At 41.0% G+C, this 18956-nt stretch overlaps 1 protein-coding gene across 1 annotated transcript; it reads left to right on the forward strand.

Annotated features, from left to right (window-relative positions):
* The first annotated feature begins 15423 nt into the window (after positions 1-15423).
* LOC102292605 (angiopoietin-related protein 4) lies at positions 15424-18650 on the forward strand. Its single transcript, XM_005934895.3, has 4 exons — positions 15424-15976; positions 16210-16317; positions 16411-16498; positions 16893-18650. The coding sequence occupies exons 1-4, from the start codon at positions 15536-15538 to the stop codon at positions 17069-17071; spliced, it is 816 nt and encodes a 271-aa protein (XP_005934957.1). The 5' UTR covers positions 15424-15535; the 3' UTR covers positions 17072-18650.
* Positions 18651-18956: the final 306 nt, after the last annotated feature.

Below are 18956 nucleotides of genomic sequence, written 5' to 3' on the forward strand. Positions count from 1 at the left end.
AGTTACCGAAAAAGTTTAAAATGTGTTTCCGATTTAGAATTTCAAAATAAAACGACCACGTTGCACTGAAGGGGTTTGTTTTACCTCTTGTATACATTTGCATCTCTAATCTCGTTTTCTTAAATCACGTTCTATCACAGCTCTTGTGTATACGCTGATGACAGACCTGTCAGCTTCAGTTATCTAATGGTTTGTCTGATATTATAAATACATTTAGAGCATTGAACTTTTAATTTATTTATTTATTTATTCATTCATGCTTTTGTATCGTAAAATTGATTTTCTAAAACATGCATTTTATTATTTTATTTCTCAGTAGTGATACAGTAATAATACAGTAGGTTTAACATTTGCATGATTTTTAGTAAAGATCATTGTTTGATCAGTAAATAAGTCCAACAAACAGGTTTTCTTTCAACACGGCAGAGCATATACAAACATAATTCAAACTCACGACTGCTTATATCATGACTGATGCGTTGCTTTCTACCAGTCTACTTGTGTGTTTGTCGGATGCACAGAGTGATGAGGATTTGGAAAAGCATCATTGGTGTTTATACATATTCCTTGTCTTACAGGGTTTTGTTTTGTTTTTTAACCTATGAAAATCATCTTCTGTGAGCATACTGTGTATCTGCATAGTATGCTCAGAGCAACAGAGCATACTGTTGCTTTAACTGGCTTTTATTTTGAATGCAGAGGCCTTCTTTTCCGTCATTTCCTGTTTAGCTGCGACGACAGATTATATTTTGACGTAGGTTTTGGAGAGTTTGCCGCTAATTCCATCTTGAAGGAACACTGACAAACAGCTGAATGCTCCAATCAGGAACCCTGTGTGGAGCCCCCAGGGACCGACGACACATAGGCGGGACTTGTTTGTCAGTTTGGTCAAATGGCGCCAAATCTGGCATGTAATCATAAATCATTTTTAAATATTTCTTTTGTTTCTTGCATGTAACAATGGCACAAGTTTGTGCCATTGTAAAAAAAAAAAATAAAAAAAAAAAGCCCAACACAAGTTAAAATTTCTGGTTTTGAGATCAAGGTTTTTCCTTAACTCAAAGGGTTTGGTTGGTAAATTAACAGGAAGAAACCTCCAACAGATGCAGGGTCAAGGAGGGTTGGCCATCTACTGTGACTGGTTAGGGGCTACAGGAGGAAGACAGACAAAAGATACGCTGTGGAAGAGAACCAGAGATGAATAATAACTAATGATTAAGGAGGCCAGTGAAGAAGAAGCACTCAGTGCATCATGCGAAGCTCCTTGCAGCCTGGGCTTATTGCAGGGTAACTATGGGAAGATTCAGGGTCACCTGATCCAACCCTAACTATGGGCTTTGTCAATAAGGAAAGTTTAAAGCCTAATCTTTAAAGAAGAGAGGATGTCTGTCTCTTGAGTCCAAACTGGGAGCTGAGAGGTTAAAAATAAAGTTTCTTGAGACGCCTTTGTGGCCGATTTATTCTAGACTGTCTGCCTGAGGGATGAAAAACCATGATTCCAAGAGATTTTCCCACATTTGGTGCTTTGACAGTTGTAGTGAAGGATTAATGACAAATAACAGCGTCACCAACCACAGGGCAGGGGACACTGTTATTGGTCAAGTCTAACTGAACTCCTACTGGGTATTTTGGGTGCTACTTTGAGGTATTTACTCAGAATTTTGAGTTAATAAGTTGAGATTTTGACATGCCTAATTCGAAATTTCAAGATATAAAATCGACAAAACCGTCCAAGGATTGTGTGTCTCTTCCTGGCCTCAAAAAAGGGGATGATTGACTTATTATTCGAAAGTACCTTCATAAAGCACTGTAAACTGCATCACCTGCCATCCAACAGCTGAGGGCGCTGTAGTCTTTCCAGTATGAAGGTACTCACAGGGATTCTCTACATACAACAAACAGGACGCCCCAGAAAATACAGATGCCTAAAGTGGCTGTGACAAAGAAGTTTCCAAATGTTTTATACTGAATTAAAAATTTAAAAGAAACCTTACTGAGCCAAAATATTTGAAACCAAACAAAGAAACTGTAAAGGGTCATTTCAGTGAAATAAAGAATGAAAATATTGGCTTTAATACAATAAAAAGACATCAGCCACACACAAAGATACCAGTCTGAATGAAGTGTAACAAAGACTAACTAGGGAGAAGAGCCCTGCACCATAACAAAATGTTAAAATATCTCAAATTGATTCCCAAAATTCTTTTTCTGCTGTAAGTTTTGGTTATTTCTCACCATTTTGATCACCGTCAAAGCAAAGACTCTATAAAAAAACTAAAAACTTAAGGATTATCATGTTGCATCATTCTCCTGACATGCTTGTTGAGTTCATCCAGTATTTTGGGGTGTGCACAGCTGCATTTAGCTCTTGTGTATCTTCAGTCATTTCTAATTCATCGCCTTGCTCCATGTTCATTACTGCAGTGGTCCTCTGGTCTGAGCTATGAAGCAAGTTCAACATAAAGAGCATTTTGTTTTTGCTGTTTGCGTGAAATTTAACAGCAGGACAGCGTGCAGAACAGAGTCACAACGGGGGTTATAGGAGTATTCATGCATGAGTCAAACATAAGCGTGCAATTAGGACTAAGTTTGGGTCCAAACCTAAGAGCTCTTTCATGCTGGTAATCAAACTGATGGCCCCAAAGATGAAACTACTGCTGTCAGTGGTTATGGGAGGGTTTAATCCAAGAACTTTTATGGATGACTGGTCTGTCCACAGGGATTTTCTTCCCACAGAAATGACCTCAAATGAACGCTACATTACTCTGTACTTTCAGCTCTCAAATGTGTCTCTGAGGATTCACGGGTTTTTTAAAAACCTTGTTAATGGTGAATTGTAACCATTGTTAAGCTTACACGGTAATTAATTGTGAAATCTGTTTTTATGGCCTTGAGGCTCAAAGTTTGGGCCTGCATTTTTGTTGGAGTCTACTCAACCTGTTTCTTATTTGTGCATCAGCTCAAACAATCAACATATTAAAATTCAAATAATACACTCATTCTCAACCATTTATTATCTTTTTCATATCACACAGAGCTGTTGTTTGCTTTCTCAAAAAGTGTAATATAAATTTTTATTACTGGGTTTAGCATTCATCCATCCATTGTTTTAGGTCACTGAGCAGCAGTCTAAGCAATGATACCCAGACCCTCATCTGCTACCTCCTCCAGCTCTTCTGGGGGTGGATGCTGAGGCGTTCCCATATCAGCCAAAAGATATAATGCCCTGGGTTGGCTCCCAGTCAGGCCTGCCCGAAACATCTCACCTTATCCAGGAGAAATTTGCCCCAGATAGTGTCTTCCAAGACAAACTGGTCCTTGGTGTCAGGCCAGACCAAGACCAAGATAGAAGATCAGTGGTCCATATTACCTTGCACAGATCGTTACTAGGGCCCCACCCTGGACCCACGACTAAGCAAGAAATTGCCATCCTTCATCCTAATCTATAAACAATAGGGGAACAATGCCACTCCTTCTCTGCTGCTGGGAAGCCAGACCATCCAGCATCTGGTTTGTTTTTGCTGCCATAACAAACCATAAACTATGAGAGAAAAAGGAACATTTGACTTAGTTACAGTTCACCTCTCCCTCTCCCGAAGCAGTTTCCTTTTTGCTTATAAGCCTGTTTTATGGGGAACTTACACAGTTCACAGTGATGACATGACCATTTCTTCACCTCACACAGTCTTTATGGGATGAGGGTGAGAGAACAGAGCTATAACAATGAAAGAAAAAAACTTCTTCTTTTTTTCTTTTTAGGAAGAGCTTTGAGAGAACGCATGAGAGTCACAATCATCAAAATCTCAGCTCATGGTTTTCTTATAGAATATTGTATCACTTATTACTGACTGACACACAAAAATATGATTTAAAAAAGTATTTAAACAACCTGGAAACAGAGAGAAATGTTTGAGATTATAATGTCAAACTGCCTTTAAATGTGGTTATAATGAAACCTGTTATCATTAGTTCTGAGAAGCACATGATATGTTTTAAACCTGGGGAAAGCTGGCAAGATAGTTTGTTTGATTTTGGGTTAGAGGCAAGCAATTTGTGAACTGTAGCACTGCAGAGGTGACACATTGTTGAACCTTGGTTTGGATCTGACTGATATAAGATGGAGTGTGAGCTGCTGGACAGGAAGGCTGAAGCAACAATGCTTTCAGGTCAGTGTGACCCAGCAGGGTCGACATGACACTGTGTCAATACATTAATGAGCAACACGACACTGAAAACACAGCAGGCTCTGGACGGGAAGAGCAGTGCAGTTCAACAGTTCATATCTCTGGAGCCAAACTATCCCACCCTGGAGGAACAGATACTTAGAAGTAGCAAAGCTGCTGCTTCTGTGATCTTGTTAGAAAGACCTGTGACCTGGTCCACTTCTTAAGAAACACTCATACACAGATAACCCTTTCCCCCACTTGGATCAAAACATAAAACTTTTAGTCTCTACAATGAAACAAGGCAAAAACAAACAATGACTTCAACTGAATACATTCAGTTAAAAAAGAAGTTACACCTTGTCAGTGTTGAACTCCCTTTTGCCTTTAAAATTGCATTTTCTTTCAAAGTACAGATTCAACAAGCTGCTGGAAAAACTCTCAGAGATTCGGGTCTATATTGACATGATATTTTCCATCCCAAAGAAACCAGGAGTGTTAGCTTGGTGGAACCAGCAGGTAGAAGATCGGTACACTGTGGTTATAAAGGGATAGAGATAGTCAGCAACAATACTCGGGCAGGCTGTGGCATTTGAATAATGCTCAGTTGGTACTAATGGGCTCAAAGTGTGATAAGAAAACAGTACAGTATTACTACAGTATTACTTCACACTACAAGTCTGCACCATTAATGAGAGTCAGGATAGATCCATGTTGTTTATGCCAAATATTGACCCTACAGCAGAAATTAAGACTCATCACAACAAACATTTTAAATTTTTCCAATCTTACATGTTACACAAGGTTACATTTTTCCCAGCCGGTCACGGCAGATGGCCCCGCCCCTCTCTGAGCAGGAGGTTCTGCAGGAGGTTTCTTCCTGTTAAAAGGGAGTTTTTCCTTCCCACTGTCACTAAAGTGCTTGCTCATAGGGGGTCATATGATGGTTGGGTTTTCTCTGTATGTATTATGTATTATTATTAGGGTCTACCTTACAATATAAAGCTCCTTGAGGTGACTGTTGTTGTGATTAGTATAAATATGGTATATTTATATATGGTAAGTATAAATAAAATTGAATTGAATTGTTCAGTTTTGGGGAGCCTGTGCAAATTGTAGCCTCAGTTTATTGTTCATAGCTGACAGGGAATGAAGCTGGTGTGCTCTGCGGTAGCCCGTCAGCTTAAATGTTTAATATGTTGTGCATTCAAAGATGCTCTTCTGAGGCTCCAGTACATCTCGCCTGGTTGAGCAAGAGATGTGCTGCGAGACACAATTCCAACCCAGGGCCCTTTGTCTTTCCTCATTCACTCCTTTTTTTTTAAGAAACACTCTTCTCCTTAACTGGGTTTTATCAATTGGTTATTTGAGTTACTCTTGCCTTCCTATCTGCAAAGCAGTTTTGGCCACTCTCCTCTTACATCAACATTTTCACCCAGAGAAACCCAGAGCTGTATATTTTTCTCTTTTTCTGACCATTTTCTGTAAACCTGGTTATGTGGGAAAATCCCAGCAGACCAGCAGTTTCTGAATTACTCAAACCAGCCTGTCTGGCACCATAGTCACTTACTTAGTCACTCATTCACTTATTTCTTTGTTGTGTGTGGTCATGACCCACCCAGCTGTAACCTCTGTAAACTGTAGAAATGGTCTGAAATTTAGAAAATTATTTCAGTATACCAGTGCATTTTCCTGCTAATGGTTCTGCACGTCTCCTACAGGTTGCTGCTGTTTTTCTTCTTACAGCCACAGTTACAGACGTGCAGGAGTTTGCATGAGGAGATGTTCTGATGGATTGTACAGATGGAGGAAGCTGCAGCAATTTGGAAGCACTGAAAGGTTTTATGGCTTCTTTTTCCTCCAGGTAAGCACGACTTCCGGTTCAGAAGGTCACCCTCACAGTGACTTGGATCATGCCTAAAAAAGATGGACACACCCTCATCCTCCTAAAAGAAGAGGAGACTGCCATCAGCTAAAGTCAACCTTTTAACCTTTCATTTTTTTTAAACACAGATGTGTGGGAGAAAAAAATCTGGAGTTCCATTATGCCCAAGAAAGAGCTTTGATTTTAGTGGGCAAAGTCTCTCTCTTTCCATGTCTCTCTCAAGGTCCTTTTGAAGCTTTTAAGCTGTTCACAGGACATGTGGTAATATATCATAACGTTTTTGTTTGCTAATATTGCCACAAATCAAAGGTTTTCTGTTATCACGGATGGCGTCAACACCCACTTCATCCCACCAGAAACATAGGGCGGTTGCTGGTTGTTTGTGTGTTGGCAAGGTTTCTCTCAGTGAGTCATTACTTCCATCAGCGCGATGGTTTGTCTTCAAGAACGAACGTGCAATGTGCATTAAACACGACAAAGCCAGGAAGTTATCATTCGGATCAGTCTGAGCTTTAGCTCCACGCCTGCTCTGTGCAACACCAGAGGAGACTCTCCTGGTAGATTTTCAGTGATCTTACTAAAACAGAAGTTCATCAGGAAATTATTTGTAATTTTTGAGTAAAACACTAGAACAATCTGTTCATGGATGATGGATGAAAAAAAAATGTGGCCACTTGGGGCCAGAGAAACCACCTGTAAACACAAACCTGAGATCACAGCACGTTCCAATCGTTCCCAACTGAGAAATGATTAAAATGCTGACAAACACTGCAATAAAAACTGCTGCACATTCTGTACCATCAGTGGTACCACTCCTCTCTGCTGTTTCTCTCACTGCCGCATTTCATGGTAACATTGTAGAAACCTTTGTACGCTATTACCGGCCAGGGAGGAAAAACAAAGCTGGAGGCCAAGCAGCAGCGGCTCTTTATCAGAACAATAACCTGTAAAATAATTTCCCTGCTGAGCAGTTAGTTGTACGTACAGGATGGAGGTAGGAGTATACCTGTCTATCAGCTCAGAGTATGCATCAAAGTCCAAGAAAAGGCTGGCAGCAAAATGTGTTTTCTCAAGTAGAGTCAGAATGAGGCCACACAGGAAGGAGTCATAAACACATTTACATTGGTCTCAAGGCCTCTGCGCACATAAATGCACAGAATTTCCAAGAAAAACAAGCTTACAAATAAATAACTGATGCAGTCGTCTAGTTTAAGTGGCTATATTATTATATACTATTTCTACATCATAGTAATGATTTTTTTGTCATTGACCATTTTTCCTTTAAAACTCGATCAGAGAAGAGTCGGAATCACAGGAGACCTTTATATCAAGAATTACATCATTTTAGCTTCTTGAAGTTTGTTCATCTTCCCTAAAAAAAAACATCAGATTCATTAAATGCCTCACCTGTCGAGGCTCTCTGAGCCACTGGCTTAAGGTGTTGAGGGTGCTCAGGAGGCAGAATGGGTCATCTGCTAATATGAAGGTTGGTGGTTCAATCCCTGGCTGCTCCAGTCAAAAGATCACTGGGCATAATGCTGAACCTCAAGTTGCTCTGCAGTGTGTTCAATAGCGTGTGAATCTTGAATCTCAGAATAAAGCGTGTGTGAATGAGGCATGTTATATAAACCAGAGCAGAAAAGTGCCACATAAGAACGAGCCTGTTTAAAAGAATGACTGATTTCTACTTTATAAGTTATTATCTTTCAAATGTTTCAGCATTTTACTGACAAGAAAATTCACATTTAACAGAAAAGGGAACTCCCATAACCGAAAGAGTTTCCGTCACTCTTGGCCTCGTTACGTGTTTTCTTGTTAGGGGTTAAATTGGGGTTAAAAATAAATTTAGGAAACTCTCCATCACCCTCTTGCTTTATGAAGATGAGTCATTTAAACTTGCCTCACAACAGATTCCCTCTTTTATTGTGAAAATACACTTTAGCAGCTCTGGATGCTGCAATGGAAAAAAGTCCTGTTCAAACAAGTACTGGAGCTCTCTGATATGATAGTTGTGTTACAAGAACAGCCTGGAGCTCTCCTGAGTCAGTACAAGTCATCTTGATGGGAACATTACTATCCATAGATTTCACAGAAATGCTTCAAACAGTTGGATCTGAAGACAGAAACATCCAAAACCATGCAGTTTGTGAATATTTGCAGGAAAAGTAGGAAAACTACAGCCTCAACAAAGTCAGGTGAATTCATCCTCTGGTTGGTGATGACTCCTGGATCAACATTACAAAAAGAAATATTAACAGTTACAAAAACTAGAACAATTAAGGTATTTGAGGTCAAACTCATAAATTAACTCATAGTTTCAGGAAACAAACTGTTGTTTCACAGTACTCACTCACAAAACATTACATAATCAAATTAAAATGATAAAAGTCACATAAATTAAATCAATTTTATTAGCAGTTTTAATGTTAGTGTTTTACTAAACTTATCCATTACTAACATTTCAGTCATTTTTTCCTGATTAGAAACCACTAAGATTACATTTTTAAAAACTGAAAAACTTTATTGATTTCTTCTGAGCTGCTCACAAACAGAGCTTTGTAGGATATCATATGAATCCCATGAAATTTGAATATTCAGACAAAATGCAAACGCTCACCAGAGGGCTGATTTTGCCTATGCCCCTAATCTCTACAAATGCGGTAACCAACACTTATTATTTGTTTTCTGTTCATTTTCGCACATGTGAGGGCTTTCCTCCCAGTTTCTGGGTAAAAGGTGAGCTGTGTAAAAACAGCAGCGTGGCCTGCCAGGAGCAGTCACGACCAATCAGAGTGCAGAGTAACGGGATGGAGGGTGAAGTGAACCCATGATCAGAGCTTAATACCTAATAACAAAAATATACCTGCTTCTTTTTATTGAGTGTGAGTATGCTGAAACATGTGCGATCAGTATCAGACTATTAAACAGGGTGGAGAACTCAAACTTGTGGGTTTTAGTAATCTGGCAACCACAAATCAGAGTGGAAAGTCCCACAGAGTTTTGGTAAAGGGAATCTTTTTAATGGGAATGTGGTCCTATCGCTTACAGAAGAACAACAAGCACACTGTGCACCACACCCACAGCAGATTACTTTAGTGATGAAATTCAGATGAAAACAGTCTAAGATGCATTTGTTTTAGGTGAAAGGGTGTAACTGCTACACCAAGCAATGACTGAAGTGTGTCTCATGTCAATTATTCATGTTTTTCACAAACTTATAAAACGTTCACTTCTCCACTGAGTCTCATTAAGCCTTAAATGAGTCATTAGGATCTAGAAGGCGGGCCGTGGCCTGTGCTGATTAATGACATTTTCAGACTGACTGAAACCTCATGGAAATGATGCTAAATGAAACTTAGACAAATGTTTGATAAAGAACATCTGTCCCTCATTCCTTTTGTTTCTCCGTCACTTCTCCTGCCCACATTTTTTTTTAAGCTCAGTGCTTTAAACCACTTATTTTTTCCCACTGTGCCACTTCCTCCTCCTCCTCCTCCTCTTCTTGGATGTCCAGTGACTTTCAAAATTTCCATCAGCTATTCCAAAACAACCTTCACCACCACCAGCACCACCAGCATATGGACTACACACATGGTCCTATTCTGTGTTTTACCTTCATCTGATGTGACCTTTCCCCCCTCTTGTCATTTTAGTGTTTACTGGTTGGACTGCTGAATGCAACGCAGGTCGAGACACAGCATTGTGCGATTTTCCTTTCTTATAAAAACAAAGTGGGAGTCAAAACAACATATCAAAGAACATTTTCAGATCGTATCTGTGATCTCATCCACAATTATGCAAAAGTAACATCTGCACTGGGAAGTTTGTTTGGGTTGGTAATGTTGTTTTGCACACAGATGCAGGTTTATACTTGCAACACAATGCCAACAAATCCTGGATGCAAATGTCTAAAGAAGATATTTGCTTTTACACCAGGACAAGGATCCAAGTGAACTTCAAAATCTGCATGAATACAAGCAGAAGCTTTTGAAGAGGCGCCTGGAAACCAGTGGGGGGGATCTTAAATATCCTGAAAGGGGTAAAAATGAAGTACTACTTTTATAGTTCAAGGAATAAAAACTAATCATAATACTATTTAAAAACATCTGTTTGCTTTAACTTAAAAAAATAAAATAATGGTTCCAGTAAAGTGTGAAACTTCTCTCTTGTCCCTTCCTAAGAGTGTGGATGCTTGGAAAGTGTTTAAATTTACACATTGATGCTTTTACACAGAGTTAGGAAAACTGGGTAATAGTCAAAGTGCTACTTTACTATGCTCGGGCATTTACAGCAGCCATAAAATTCAATTAACACACTCACATCCACACGAAAAGTCAGCATGTTTTTGCAGTCAACACAAATCTAACCTCTGACTTACATGTCTTTGGCTCTGCTCCTCTGTTTGATCAGAGGGAGGACGCCCTGAGGAAACGGTGCTGCATTCTGGGTTAAAGTGCATTCAGAAAGTGTAAAAGAAAAAACACCACCAGTCCCAAAGTGAGTCGTAAAGCAGGGATGCTGCGAGCGTGTGGAAACTAGGTAAAAGGTCAGTGGGAAGAAAGTCAGCGAATGGAGCAGCAGCCTTGCAATTGTGAATAACAGCTGTTTTTAATGAATCCCACATGACATCAACACATGAAGCTGTGCGCGAGCTGCGTACGAGCTGTGCGCGAGCATTACCTTTCACCCACTTTTCTTCTCTGCCAAAAGTTGACATGAAAAACAGGAGCCAGACTAACATGAATCAATAATATAATGAAAATAAACAAAAAGTGAAATCAGACTTGATTTTTATGATGGAGATTTATCTTCTTCAGAAACAAATCGACGTTTTAATAAAGAGAGGTGCAGGTGAATAGACTGTTCTTGTACGTCTCGGTTTAACGGCATTATCTACGTCTCCTCATCTGCCACTCTGTCCTATGGTGTACCTCAAGGTTCTGGTTTGGCGCCCGTACTGTTTGAACTGTATTTATTATCTTCTGCACCTTTCATATCAACGTTAAGTGGATGATATCTAATTGTAAATGTCTTTTCTAAATATATCTATCCTTAAGAACTGGATGGCTGCTAGTTATCTTTTACTTAACACTGGGAAACTGACTGGTCCAACTCATTGTTGAACTATTGTAATTCACTGTATCTGGGCGTCAGGATTTCATTGTTGGATCGGTTACAAAATCCAGCTGCGAAGGTACCTACCAAGTCCTCCGAGTGGTCTCAGGTGACACCTAATTTGTCGTCTTTGCGCTGGCTCCCCATAAAGTTCAGACTTCACTTTAAGATCTTGGTGATCCCTGTTCAACTGTCTGCAGACTCCTATGAAAATGCAGGTAACTGATGCCTTCTTACAGAAACCTGTATACGTTTTGTATTATTTGTATAGGCTTGGCTTTAACTAGTGGATGTTGGCATCAGTTTAACTCCCTGCATATATATCAAATTTCAAGCTATTTCAGTAAAGTAAATTCATTGTGTAGGTCAGCATCAAGGTAAGGATAATAAATCTGGGGGGACTTCTGGTTACAGCCAAGTAAGAAAGAGCTCTTAACACATTTGACATGAAAATGGAAGAAACAGACCATATCCCAGGAGTGGAGGAGAATACCTTGAAATCTCTGAGCTTCATGGAATGATGGCAGCCATAGCACAATATGATAAAGAAAATAAAGGACTGGGTTTACCAAGCTGCAAATGGACAGCGCTTATTTAGGCTTCTTGTCTCATCTTTATGCCACTTACCTGACACCTGACCAGGGATTAAGACCCTTTTAAAGACCCTGGCCACCACCATCAGATTATTTTAGAGTCTGAAAGCCTCCTTTCAGAGTTCTATGAATAACACTTTGCTGAGGTTGGTTGTTCGAGAATTTCCTTGTTTGAGTTTCCTGATAATTACTAAACAAGATAATGGTTACATGCTGATCCAGCTGCTGTGCCTCTGCCTGCTTTTAGAGGCTTGGGTTCAGAGTCCCGGCTCTTCCTCTGGGTCTCCCGCTGTGCATGTCTGGGCTTAAACAGAGCTCAGGGGGAATAGTATGGGAATAGTTCATGCCCGCTAGAGGCTGATGCAACATACCAGACATGTAGCAACATCCTGACCTTTCACACACTAACCCACTGGTGCCTGAGGACACCGTCTTCCTGCGATCCCCCGCTCTGGAAACTCATGCACTGTACATGTGCAGATCTGACGGGACATGCTGTGTGGCTGTAATCTGCACAGTTACCGTGCCCTCGTGGGTAATAAACAAAGGAAGGAGGTTTCAGGGCTTATTTTAGACAACAGAAGCTGTTTTGACTTCCTACAAGTTTGAGATTTTAAAACGACAGATGAACAGAGCCTGATGTTTGTGTTTTTTTGTAATCAGACAGACAGCGCTATCCAACCCTGTGATGATGGAGGTCCTTTCAAAGATAGACACAGTAAATTACACATCATGTAACACTTTTATCTTTACAGAGCATTGATTTTTATGGGGGTGTCGTCATATAAAAGCCTAAAAAGAAATACGCAGGGAGGCGATTACACTCTAGATTTGAACTCTGCCACAGTACCAAATTAAATACATGACGAAAGTGAAGTGTGCTATATTTAGTAATGATTGTAGCATTAAAATGTAAGATTTAAACCAAATATCTGTGCTAAACTTACAAGCTCATAAAACAAGATGCAATCATTTTTAATTAAATAGAAGTGAAATATAAAAAAATCAAAGGTTTATTTATTTAAATTATTATTCATTAAGGAAAAAATGTTTGGTATAAACTGAATATAAAGCAATCAAGAAAATTTAATTTCACCAGAGTCCATTAAATTTAACATTTTACATTCTACTTATGTAAATTTAAAAAGAATTACATCAAATTCGAGCATTTTTCACATAAATATGTTTTTGAGTCTAGATTGTGATTGTCCTTCAAAACAAATAACCTGGTAACTTTGACCCAAAGTAGTCTGTGATCAGCAGTGTGCTGTGTTTCATCTCATCATTTCTTGGTCACAATAATTTCTAGAACTCACACTTAAGCTCAGATCAAAAAAACCTACAAATGAAAAATAAATAACAAATCAAAGTCAAAAAGTTTAGTCAAGAATTTCATTTTATTTTGAAAAAACAAACTTGAGAAGTAGTGATACTATATGTGTAATTACAGTTTTTCTTATGAATGGTGATTTTTGAACATAAAAACAAAACTGTTTGACATGAAAGGAACACCACATGCGGCTTAAATCGAGGTGCAGCCTTTGAACTGCATTTCAAAGCGAGTCATCTCCCGTGTTGACATATTAAATGTAACAGCACTAAAAAGCACATTTACCTCCTGGTACAAAACACAGTTTTGGTCTCTGTGGTTATACCTATTATTTTATAACTCATCCACCTGGAAAACAAAGTCAGGGGCGTAACCATGATGATTGTCAGGTGTCTGCTACTGGAGCCTTCTGGAGCGTTTGAATGGATTATCTGACTGATATCAGGAGTCGCTGTGTGGTACAGAAGCTTGTTCTTGAGTTTGGGTGAGTGAGTAGCTTATTAGTCCGTTACTTGTAACTTCTGGCTTCAAGAAACTAACGTGGTGGTGGCCAAAATACAAATGTGCGAGGCTTCAAGTACTTTCATTTTTACAGATGATTGCCTGCTAACTAACAGAAGTCGGAAAGCTTGGCCTCTTTTGTATACAGTCTGTTTTAGTTCCCAAAACGCTGAGTGAGTCATTCCAAAGTGAAGCACAGACTGACTGGAAAAACTGGTTCCCAGTTTACGCAGGTCCTCCTCCTGTGTCTGCTGGCTGTGCTGACCCTCCTGCAGCTCCCTGCATCACGCAGGATCACATTTATCTCCTCACGGGACATGAGCTACATGCAAGCAGCACAGCCTCATGTTTAATGCGAACATAGTGTTCGGATAGAGCTGAGTAAGGACGGAGACCCGCCTGTGCATCCGACTGAGGACAATGGTCTGGTTCACGTAAGCTGAGTGCAGCGGGTTCGGAGGATACGTGCAGAACAGCAGCCTGCAGCGGGAGGGAGTCCTACGTGCACCGGGTGTCCAGCATCCAGGAAGTACCCTGCTCCCTGCAGAGGTTCATCATGTAAAAACTCAAATCCTGCTGGTACGAGAAGTGCACCTCTGCATAATGACACGTGTGGTTAAACAACAATTTTAAGGGTTTAAAAGAGGCTGAAGGAGAAACGCGTCTTTTTTATGATTGGACAAAATGTACAGTGGAAATGCAAGTTTGCTCTTCTGAGTCAGAGCGAGGGTTTCTTTCACTTTTACTTGCAAGTAATTTTTTTCAGTATTAATTTCCCACCATAACAACATATTGTTACTTAGTGACTCCAGTCAAACATTAACCACACTGACCTTTTAGTTAAACATGTAGTTGTTTGTTGTTGGCTGTCTCTCTTATCCCTCTACAATACTCGCTGTCATTACATTTTCCAGCCTTTCTCTTCCCCGCAGCATGAAACCTCCCAAGTTTACTCTAATCCAGTGATACCTTAACATACAGTGGGTGTAGAAACATTTGGACATGTGCATTTCATCATATTTCTCGGATGGCTGCTTAGCGCTTTGAGAGAAGTACAGTATCTGAGCCTAATGTGTGATTAAATGTGAAACAGGAGCCGTGACCCGCTGACACGTGCGTGTGTGTCTGAGCGCCTGGCAGGACATCAGCATCACGTTCCTCATGTCTGCGTGAGCGGGGTTTCTGTTGTCGGGAACGAGTGTGTAAAAGGGCCCGAAGGCTTGAACTTTCCCCTACTTCTCACAGTGACTCCTCAGCCTCTGTTGTTCACCAGCATTCCTGATTCAGCAACTGGCTGTCTTCACCCACTGAGGTCATTAAGCTCAGCTATCAGGGCTTTAGTCTTAAACGTGAAAAAATCCAAAAGGAGTCATTGGTTTTTGGGTGAAACTGTTTTAGGGACGGCTTAAAAGCCAATCAGATGTGAAAATAGGGACTTTAAAGGACTTTTAAGATTTAATAAAACAGCCATCAAAAGAAAAAGAAATAACTGCTTTTAATGGTACATGCATCTGTGGGTCATTTCAAGGGAACATTTTATAGCCCTGAGCTGTTGGAAATTATCTGCATTTATTCAGATGTTACAGAAATAATAAAACAAATAGTTGATTTGTAAATGAATCAGCAGTGAGAACAGCGGGGAGTCAAAGTGTTTTTGTAGCAAATGAAACCAACAGAGTGGGAATAAGAGGCAAAAATATGACATCATCAGCATAAGCCTCAAAACTAAAACTGTAAACATGTCATTTTTCTGCATCAGTGAGTGTATAACCAGAAATTCAGGCCCTTGTTGCATCATGTTGCTCACTGTGAGACTTTCCCCGCCCCCTCTTCCTCCTCCTCTCCTACCAGAGCTATAAAAAGCCTCAGTGCCTCTCAGTGAGCAGCACACACAACAGACAGAGACAGATTTCAGACGCAGCACTGACACCAGATCGGACCTACAAAGATGAAGATGCCTCAACTTCTCATCCTCCTCGTGACCATTTTGGTGCACGCAGCAGTTGGTTTCCCCACTGACAGGAGGGGCCGGGAGAAACAGGCCTCGTGGGACGATGTGAACGTGGTGGCCCACGGCCTCCTCCAGCTCGGCCTGGGGCTCAAGGAGCACGTGGACAAGGCCAAAGTCCAGATGAGCGACATCAACACCAAACTGAAGGCCTTCAACGGCACGGTGGCCGAGCTGGAGAGGAAACAGCGGGAGCAAGATGAAGCTCTGAAGGCCAGAAGTGAGGGACCGGAGGAGAGTCAGAGGCTGGCGGAGCTGGCTGAGGAGGTGAAGAAGCAGACAGCGGATTTAAACTCCAGGATGGACTGGCTGCAGGGAGCGCTTACAGAAAGGATGCTGGACAGCAACGACAGCGGTCACTCAGGAGTCCCAGTGATCCAGGTGAGAGGGGGGAAAGAGGGCTTTTGTAGCTGCTCTTTAACCAGGTAGACACATGAGAGCAGTGCACGCCCATTTTAATAGACCTGAATAGCCCCTTTAAACCTTTTAGCGGCAGCCACTAAGAGTTCTCTCTTTAAATAATAGTTCATTCCAAATTTAAGCACCTCCCATCGCAGACCGGTGGATGTTGTACGTTGCATAAAGCTGATGATGTTTCTCCCTGTTGTCTCCAGCTGCTGCTGGCTCAGGACAAACGCGTGGACCAGCTGGAGGAGAAACTCAAGCTGCAGCAAGACAAACTGGAGAAGCAGAGTCTGCAACTACAAGCACTGCAGAACAAGGTGAGCCGCACCACATCCACGAATCCACGCGTTCCCCAGCACCTGAGACGTTAAAGCAAAAAAACTTTAACGAGAAGTTTCTGTGTCCTGCAGATTTCGCATAAGAGAGTAAAGGCGCACAGGAGGAGACACGAAGAGATGGCACTGAGGGGCGAGGCTCAGCAGATCCACACAGAATCAGGTAAGATTTGTGCTATTGAAGTTTAAAGCCATGCGTGTGTGTGTGCTGCTTTCAGAAGAGTTTAGACCCTCAGAGCACTTTCAGACATCAAGTCTCTTTTTACAAAACTGGCAGCCTTGAGCGCAAACACGCATGAACTACATATGAATCATAACAAGTGACATAAGAAGTTCACCTTTGCGCCTGAGTTTATAGCGCTGACTTGTTGGCAGATCTGTGCGAGCACAGTCCAAAGATCAAGGAAAAGGAGGGCAGCAGCTTTAAAAACATGTTGACTGCACATACTTTTATTTCCAAGGCAGAGAAAGTTTCCCAAAGATTAATAACGAACGCCAAACTGTGAGCAGAAATGCAAAGTGCAGCCTCAAACTCATCACTCTTCTCTTCCTCTCAGGTTTGACCGGAGACGGTGATGATCTCCTCCTACGTGGGCAGCGAGCCAGCAGAGACAGGAGAAGCAGGAGGGAGCAGCTCAAGAAGCAGGCGGCATCCTTCTCCACGGCCACAGAGCGAGAGAGCAACTCTCTGAACGCCGGTCATCTAAAAATGACACCGCCATCCCCGAACCATTAAAGCAGAGCGCTAAAGAGAGAATGACTTTAACTTAAACGCTGAACTACTGAAGGACTGAAACCAGACTGAGTGTTTACACGCACATCATTGCTCTCTGCTGATTCACTGCAGGGTCAGACACATGGATGCTATGCCATGCTATAACTCATTGTCTCATTGGACATGTTCAGTCATATTGACGGGTGTAACTTTATTCCCTTTGTAAGGGATTTATCCATTTGTTTTGTTTTGTACTTAAATAATGTGAAGTTTCTTATTTTATTTGGATTTGTACAAAACTTTGAATATTTTATATGAAGTGGATGGAAATAAAACTTTTAAGTTTACCTTACCAGGACGTCCTGGCTCTTTGTTTGTGGTTGAAGAGGCTGAATGACATGACTCCAGGAAGACAGTCTAGACTTTGCTCTTTATTTTATATTTCAGTGTGATAAACAAATAGAATTATTCACTTATGAGGCATTCATTTCTGTCATTGTGTGTGTCTGTATGCAGTGAAACTTGGCTCCACAAATGAGCAGCTATTAAACTGCATTTAAACCCGACTATAAAAGTGAAGTTGAAGCCAAATTGAATTGAGGCCAAACGATTGGAGCTACACAAGTTTTGATGCCACCTAGAGGTGGGAGCAAAGATTTGGCCACTTTACGCATTGCTAGAAGCAGGTTGGACACTAGTTTTCCTTCAGAACGGCTCAAATTCAACAAGCTGCTGAAACCATTCCTCAGAGATTTGGTCCATGTTGTCCTGGCAGCATCACACAGTTACTGCTTGTTAGTTGCACATCCATGGTGTAAAATTTCTAGTTCAGCAACATCGCAACAGATGTGGGATTGGAATGAGATCTGGGGACTGTTGAGGTTATTTGAGTTCAGCATATTTAGTGTCATGATCAAGAAATAAGTTTGCGATGACCTCAGCTTTGTGTCACAGTGTGTTATCCTGCTGGAAGCAGTGTGGTCATAAAGGGACATGATCGGAAACAAGACTCAGGTAGGCTGTGGTGTTTAAACAGGGCCCAGTTGATACTAAGGAAGAATATTCCCCTCACCATTACAACAGCAGCAGCCTGAACAGCTGATACAAGTTGGGATGGATCCATGTTTTCATGCTGTTTAGTGCCAACTGTGACCACCACCCAAATGTCAGACCAGGCAACATTTCATCAATCCTTTGTTGTCCAGTTTGTGTGAGCTGGTGGGACCCAAAGCCCCAGTTTCCTGTAGCCCATCAGCTTCAGCACGTGTCAGACACGTGCATCCAGAGGTGCTCATCTGTATACCTTCCCAACAAGTGGTTATCTGGAGTCACTGTTGCCGTCATATCAGCTCGCAGCAGTCTGGCTATTCTCCTCTTACCTCTGATATCAAAGCAACAAGATATTTTCACCCAGAGAACTGCTGCTCACTCGATATTTTGCTCCTTTTCAGGCCATTTTCTGTAAACCCCAGAGAAGGTCGAGTAATACTCAGACCAAGCACCAACAACCATGTGCAAAATCACTTAAAGTCACCGTTCTCATGCTCACTTTGAACATCACTGGGTTGCCTTGACCATGCCTACATGCCTAAATGGATTAGGTTGATGCCATGTGATTGGCTGGTTAGATATTTGCAGTAATAGGTGTCCCTAATAAAGTGGCCAGAGAGTTAATATTGACAATCCTGTCACCTGGGAGACTGAACAATGAACTTTTAAAGGTTTATTTTTCTTATCAGAGTATTATCTAATTATTACAGAATTGGAAAGTAATCTAAATCACTCTGCAGCTCTGTAATAATGAAGCTGTCCTGCATTAGGTCTTCATGAACACATTTAAATTCAGTTTACTTAAAAATACCCAATGCACTGTTTAAGTTACTGTGTTAAGTGTTTTTAGTCCATT

Source organism: Haplochromis burtoni, unplaced genomic scaffold (genome assembly GCF_018398535.1).
Source record: "Haplochromis burtoni strain Fernald_Lab_line unplaced genomic scaffold, NCSU_Asbu1 Contig_189, whole genome shotgun sequence".
Taxonomy (NCBI): domain Eukaryota; kingdom Metazoa; phylum Chordata; class Actinopteri; order Cichliformes; family Cichlidae; genus Haplochromis; species Haplochromis burtoni.